Below are 7,443 nucleotides of genomic sequence, written 5' to 3' on the forward strand. Positions count from 1 at the left end.
CAGAGTATGAAACAGTCCTAGGTATTTACAGTCCTAGGTATTGACAGTCATCACTTAAGTATCTCTTTAGGAAAGCACTTTCCAAGTTCTGCTTCATCTCTTACATGGCAAGACAGCTACCTGGAACCACATCTCCAAATCCCTTAATATAAGGCAAGCCAGTTACAAAACCAAGAATTAAAAACCTAAACTACTCCCTCAGATCTCCTCCCTCCCCCAAACACAAGACCCTCCCCAGCCACATTTTATTAGCTTCCAGCCTTTCATCACAATACAACCTGAACAAGAAGTATTACTGCAGGTTTAGCTAGAATTACACTAAGCAGCGTATGTACAAGTGCGTCAAGTCGTGCTAGACTGGTATTTCCTGTATTTTATCTTACACCTTTCCAGTATTAAACTGAACATTAATAACACCTCTATCCAAAAAGAAAACTACCCTACAATTTTCACACAAACCGCAATCACAATGAAGTTCAGACTCCAAGATGAAATATTTGAATTCTTTAAGTGGCAAACTCTGGAATAACCTTCAAAGCATAAAACAACAGTGTCAAACTAAAATTGCAAGGCAAGTTTAGGCAGACAGGATGCCACAAGTCCAGCTGAAGATACTGCCACACCACAAGTAAAAACTATCATTCCTCTAAGTTCTCTAGGCACTTCAAAACCTTAAAAGGTAAAGACTAATTTCCTGTGTACAGGCTCTGCATCCACTGCACTTGCAGACTACTACTTGCCTCGAAAGGAGAGCTGGCACTTCATGAATTACTAACAGTAAATCCTGCAATGGCTCTCATCCAGGCACCGGTGCAGATCCCTTATCCTGCTTCACTTTCACTGCAATTATATCATCTTGTAAGAGATGACAAAACAGGAAATAACAAAGTTCTAGCTGCTAACAACAAGATGCCTATCCTATTTCAGCATAAAATTTGCCCAATATTTTTAATGCTTCATATCATGGAAATTGCAAGTCTAATTATAGGGAAGCTCTTCAAAACATCAAAAGTTCTTGCAATACAGCGTCACAGCAAACAAATATATACCACCACCACATATATACCACCACCAAATATATTTGGAAAGTTACGGAAGTATTTGCAAGGCCACCAACAATATAATTTAGGACATCACTTGAAAAAAGCATGTTTCTCAGATTACAGAGTACTGTTCCACCGCAGGAGCACTCGCACTTCCCTAATACCATTACTAGCACCCTAAACAAAGATGCACTATGACAAATACAAAAACTTTGAGAGCCTTACTCGGTTACACCCCTGTTATATAAGGAAAAGCCTTAGAGGAGACGGAATTTTTACAGCTACAACATATAGTGTCCTCCCACTCCTTTATTTATTTTTTAAAACTGCTTTCCTCTCTTGCTGAGAATAACACACATAATTGAAAAATGAAGTGGGATAGTCCCATGTGCTAATATTTTCTTTTCAAAATCACCATGTTAGCAAGAATTTTTGAAGCTAATCCAATATCCTGTACTCTCTCCTATCACCTGCTTCTCTCTGCAAGTAGAGACAGGTTTTTAAAAAAAAAATCTCGCAGTCTCACAACTGAGTACTTACGACATTCGATTCAGAATCTGGTCTTGTTTATACTCATAAATATTCTCTGCTTACTTGAGAGCTATGAGTGTTATTAAACACTCTTTTCATTAAAAATACATTTGTATATTCTGAATACTTAGAAGTTCTAAATGTTACATTAAAGCTTATTATCTAAATGTAAACACAAGTCTGTACCTACAAAACATACATTCTGCTCAATTTCTCCCCTTGTAGTTGTTTTAAATATTTACAGAGGTAAAACTTGCATACAACAGGAAGTGCCAAATATTTTATCATTCCAGCGCAGAAACTTAACTCTCCCCCATACATCACAGTTTTGAGATGGTTGGAGAAAAAGGAAACAGGGCACTGACATCAGAAACTGAGAAACATGAGCTGAGTTTTAATCTAAAAGGAAAGACAGCATAATGGCAACATTACCCTATCATTAATTGTCCATGGTACCTCTAAAAAAGCATTGTTTCCATTTTAACGATATCAACTGCAGGCCTATAATTCTTTAATACTACTAACCCTATTTTACATTGCAAGGTCAGAAATGTCTGTACTTTGTATGATTCTGAAGAGTCCTGCATTACGTGCTTCTTAAATCACACCTTGAAAACCTCAACATTTGAGAAGTACTTTCGTACATCTGTCAGACATTCATATTTACTTATTAAATGAAAACTAGACTTCTTTTTCCTCCTTCTGACGAGACTATTAATACTAAGATTTTGTACCTGCAAATCACCTAAAGGTCTTTCCATAGCTTTATCAGCTCCTGGGGCTGAAAAGCTGTCAATATGAACTTCAACCAGAAAAACAAGCAGATATTAACCTTCACCAAGAAAGAGGATGCACCTCTTTTAAAAGATGAGAAATAATGGAGGTGACTAATGTTAATGAAGAGTTGAGTGAAAGCTGAACCTGGGCTGGATTTACACTTCAGCTGCTGGCTCCACTCTTGGAAAAGCCTGTGGAAATTACAATGGCTAGCATGAGCCTGTGTTTTTATTTTGGTAAAGCAAAATGATCCCTCTGCCTTCCAACAAAGAGTGAACATTGAAACCTCTAGTTCGACAGCTGTACCACAGGGCCCGTTTGTGTCATTCCTGATGTCACCACTGCAGTCTCCACTTGTTTCCTGAAGGTCTGGCATAACCCGCTGATCTTCAGGGACAGGGGTCTGACAGCACAGCGGGAGACTTGAATCCCTGGTGTGCAGGGAATGGAAACCTCTGCGCCCTCGTGTCTGCCCAGAACTTTCTCTCCCTGCACGTCTGTACAGGACAGAGCACCAGCCCTGCGCCGAGCCTCAGGACACTTGGCAATTCCCACCATGCGCATCCTTCCTCTGCAAAACCCTGTTAAGAGCACAACAGGCATAAAACATGCAGCTCTGGAGTACGTCACCTGCACTGAACTGATTTCAAATTGATAAACAATGCAACACATTTTTAGAAGTTGAGGATGAATATGTGTATACAAAATTTGGTGTCTATTTATGTTTCAGTATGCAAGAATTACTCCCGAATGGACCAAAATCTTTTGATTGCTGTATCGTGTAACATCTTCTCATCATATTTCTAGTCCACTCATGCTCTTAGTAACTCCACTTGTCAATTCTATTCCCAGTTATTCAGTATAGCCCCATAACAGATATGACTGGCAGAAGTAGTTAGCCTTTTCCATTAGTTACCCCTGGTTTTATTCCTTTTACTACCACATATGAACTTTTATTACTCTTATATTCCTTTTTTAATGTGACTTATGGAGGAGCAAGAATGACACAGATGGCTTCTTGAGCCAAAGTAAAGCTTTTCTTATCCTCCGAGCTACAGCATTTCAAAAAGTAAAAGACAGAAAGGGATTTTGTTACATGGGAGCTGGTTAAATACTGCAGACTGGCTAATAACAACCTTCTGTTGTTAGTCTGTGTGAGAAAAGGAAGTCTCTCTTCAAATGAGAGGGAACTGAATGTTTTAAGTCTCCCCTGAAAAGCAGAACCACAAATGAGGACTTTCTCTAGAGTCATGAGAGATTCAGCAAAAAGCTTTCTTAAAAAAAATTCCCCCTTCCCCCTCCCAGCGTCGGCTACGGAAATCTGGGACAAAGGTCCTCATGATTATTCAACAAGTTAGAGATATGCAACCAAACACAGGATTAGTGAATCATAAAAGCAGCAGCACCAAGCCAAGAAATTAAACAAGTATAACACTGAAAACCTGCAAGTATGTGAAAGGTCACAGCTCTTGCAAAACTCCCTCAGAAGCACTAATATTAAAGGGAAAAAAATACTGCCTCAGTGCATGATGTCTGGGCAGACAAACATTACCTCCCACAGACACAAAACATCTGCCAAGCCCTACAGACAACGGGCCAGAGCTGCTGGGAAGTCTCAGGAAAATGTCAGCAGCTCCTGTTTCTTATAGATCGTAAGATTCCTGGACGATACTCTGGTAGCTCAAGACATTTTAATTTGCACCAAGACAAAGCTCAGTAAAGAAGCTCCAGAGACAAAGTACTGGCTAAAACCATGTCTAAGCCAGGTCAACCATTATACTAAGGCACTCGGAACAAAACCCGTGTGTTCACCCGTGAACAGGGCTGCCCCGAGAAGATGCTAATTGCCTTACGCTGCCCTAAGAGCGGCTCAGCATTTCACAACAGTGCATTTCAGCAATGACCAGGGTCTAGAAATTCACAGCAGCTTTCCTCTCCAGGAAGACAGTTCTTTACAAACAGGTGAGGCAACGCCTTGTGCCACTTGTCAGAATCACTCAAGCCCCTGCTGCTGTGCAGGTTCAATGGAAGTTTCCAATAACTCCAGTGTCACCATTTCCACGCCTCCCTGTGCTGCCATGGCTCCTCTCCAATGCTCCCTTCCTCACCTCAGTCCTCCTGAGGAAGATTTCTGTGCTCAGATCAGCTTATGGTCATTAAATACTGACACCCATCACTATCCAAACACCCATCACAACCCATTTTGCAAAGAAAGGAATAAAGGCAAATATAGTTCCAGCTCTGTAGAACCTGTCCACAGGCCCAATCAGGCAATGGGACTGTACCAATGGTTTGTAAGCCTGTAAGCCTGAACAAACCTATACACATTTTGAAATTCAAGTATTCCTCAAAATCCATTTCCTTGTATCTTAAGTCAACCAGCGCCTGTGGGTCTGTACAGCTTCCACCTGAAACAAGAGGGACAATCAGCACAGCTTCAACTTTGTTTGGTTGCCCTGATCACAGACTTGACTTGAAGGCTGTATTTGAGCAGACGAGAACCTGACCTGTTCCGGCAGGTGAGCGGGGAGACCACAGCAGGGGGCATGACCAAAGCAGAGGCATCCATGGGCACACAACAAAGTTCAGGGTCCTTTTGGACACAGCATCAAACCAGGGCTTCCCGACCCTGTGCCTTGCACAACTCAGGATGACTTCTACCGCCTTTTTTTTTTTTTAAAGTAAGAAAACAAACCCTTTTGATCTCCCGAGTGCAAAGAGACAACTCCGAACCACAGAACGAGCTGAACCCCTTGTCCCTGTGCTGACCCTTGCTCCGAGCCACTTGTACAGATACTAGATGAAACCCATCAAGCAGTTACCGTACACGTGCCACACTGGTTAAGGAAATGCGCTGCATTTGGAGGCTACTTTTGCAAGTGGAAGCGAACAGAAGATCTCAAAATAAATTTAGCATGCCAGATTTAACAGCAAGGCGATGCCCAGGCAGGAACCCGAGGCCACGGAAAAGCTGCACCGGTGCCACCATAACCACACGCTTCTCCTCGGCAGCCCCGGTGCAGCCCTCCCGCGCCTCCTGCTGCGAGAGGGACCCGCTCCCGCCGCCCGCCCCGCCGCCCCCGCACCTCGGTGACGATGGTGGAGCGGTAGACGTCGCGGCTGTACTCCCAGCCGTCCAGGCACGGCTCCTGCTCCAGCGACCCCAGCTCCACGTCGGAGCCGGGCCGCAGCCCCAGCGCCGAGAAGTTGGCGAGCGCGGCCAGGCGGTAGCGGCGGCAGCGGCTCGGCGCCGCCCGCCCGCCCTGCAGCTCCAGCGGGATGCTGGCGTTGCGCCACTCGCCGCTCAGGTTGGCCCCGCGGGGCACGGCGCACCGGTGCTCGGGGGTGCCGGCCAGGAAGACGATGGAGAGGCCGTTGAAGCCGTTGGGGACGATGCTGGCGCTGAGGAGGAAGAAGACGAGCCGCTGGAAGCGGCCCCACTCGCCCAGGAAGGCGGTCACCTCCTCGTAGTCGCGCATGGCGCGGCCGAGCTGCGGCCGCCGCTACCTGCGGGCCCGTCTGGCGCGGGCAGGAAGCGGCCGCCCCGAGCCGCCGCGCAGCCCGCCGAGCGCCTCGCCATGGGCCGGGCCTCGCCGGCGGGGGAGCGGCCGGGGGTGGGGTTTGCAGGCGGAGGGCTCTCAGGTGGGGCCGTCCGCTGCCGGCGCCGTGGGACAGCAGCCGCCACCGCCGCGTCCCGGCCCGGCCGCCTCAGCCCGGCGCGGGCGGCTCCCGGCATGCCCTTCGCCCGCCCGCTCGGGAGGCGCGGCGGGGGCTCGGCCCCTGAGGCGAGGCCGGGCCTGACGCCGGCTCCAGCCGCGGCGGGAGGAGCTGCGTTGGCCGGGCGGCCGAGGCGGCCTTGTGAGGCTGGAGGGAGGGCCCAGGCCGGGCTTCCGCCAGCGCTTCGCGCTTGTGTTCACCGCAACGGCTGGAAGGGGCGACCCCGGTGTGCCGGGAGATGCCGGGCAGTGCACAGAGGCCTGCAGGCAGGGGCGCTGCCTGCTCCTACCGGTGCTCCCTGCCTGCCGAAGCGGGGCTCGGCTGCGGCCTCTGGGCAAGCATCGTCCTGGCCCAGGGCCGCCTTCCAGCTCCCCACGGGGCGCCCAGCCCAGGCCCGGCTGGGTGGCACGTCCCCTGCCCTCTGGTGACTCCTTGTTGGAAGCAGCCCATTAATACAGGCGACAGATCCCTTATTTACTGCCCAAAGGGTTCAGGAACCGGGCTTGAGATGAATTGAATCATTCAGCTGCCTGCAAACTCTGGGGCTGAGCTGCACGTTACAAGTGAAGCAGCGCAGGGTTCTTTGGTAAGGCCTTGGTTTGGGTCGTTACCACGTATGAGCCAAGAGCCTTCACCGATTGTTTTGCTCGTGGCACGATCAAAGGCAGGCAGCTTTCTGCAAGCGTTAAATGGTTCCTCGCCTTGTTTCTGTCTGCAGCAGCACCTTCCCACAACTGCCATCATCCCTTCAGCAGGATTGTGGCTGTCAAAACGTTTTGCTGACCATGACACTCTTTTCTGAAGGAACACGTACTATGCGTTTGACAACTAATTCTACTCTTAGGCCAAAAATCCCACCTCATTACCTAGCGGCACTGTCAGGAAGACAGGAAGATCGCGTCTCCCATAGAGCTCAGTTAAGCTGCGTGATTATCATTGCAGAAATTGGCCTTGCTCTCCATAAGGCTGATTCATGTTTCCAACTGGATTTTTGTGTCTGCTATTTTCTCCACCTCTAATTGATAAAAGCTAAATGTATACCTTTTACAGCATTTTTGAATGCTTGTATTTAAAAAGAGCTTTTGTTCCATGTTGGAATCGCACAGCTGGGAAAAATCTCAAAGGTGGTAAATCAAATGGACAAAATAGAAGTTTAACCTCAAAATCATCCTTGAGCTTGGCAGGGGTCCGTGTCTGGGGCTTTGTAGGATCGCGGAGTCAGGGCTGAACCATCTGAAAGCCAGAAAAACTGTACTACCATACGAGTCTTCCTGTGTGGAAGAGCTTATTTGTGGAAGAGCTTATTTTAGGGTTTTATTTTCATACTTTATCCATGCTAAATACATTTTAAATGACTTCTTTAAACTTCTTTGCC

General features: G+C 47.5%; 1 protein-coding gene across 14 annotated transcripts in view; it reads right to left on the reverse strand.

Annotated features, from left to right (window-relative positions):
* Positions 1–6,066, reverse strand: part of LOC142088803 (organic cation/carnitine transporter 2-like) — a 60,883-nt gene extending 54,817 nt beyond the window's left edge. For 12 of the 14 annotated variants that reach the window (XM_075164525.1, XM_075164524.1, XM_075164522.1 and 9 more), the window contains exon 1: positions 5,438–6,024. In XM_075164525.1, the coding sequence (XP_075020626.1) occupies positions 5,438–5,830 (393 nt within the window). In that variant the 5' untranslated portion in view covers positions 5,831–6,024. Of the gene's footprint in view, positions 1–5,437 lie in introns of all 14 variants that reach the window. The other 2 variants (XM_075164513.1, XM_075164527.1) reach the window with 2 other exon arrangements.
* Between the last annotated feature and the right edge of the window lie 1,377 nt (positions 6,067–7,443).

The sequence above is a fragment of the Calonectris borealis genome, chromosome 15 (genome assembly GCF_964195595.1).
Source record: "Calonectris borealis chromosome 15, bCalBor7.hap1.2, whole genome shotgun sequence".
Lineage (NCBI taxonomy): Eukaryota > Metazoa > Chordata > Aves > Procellariiformes > Procellariidae > Calonectris > Calonectris borealis.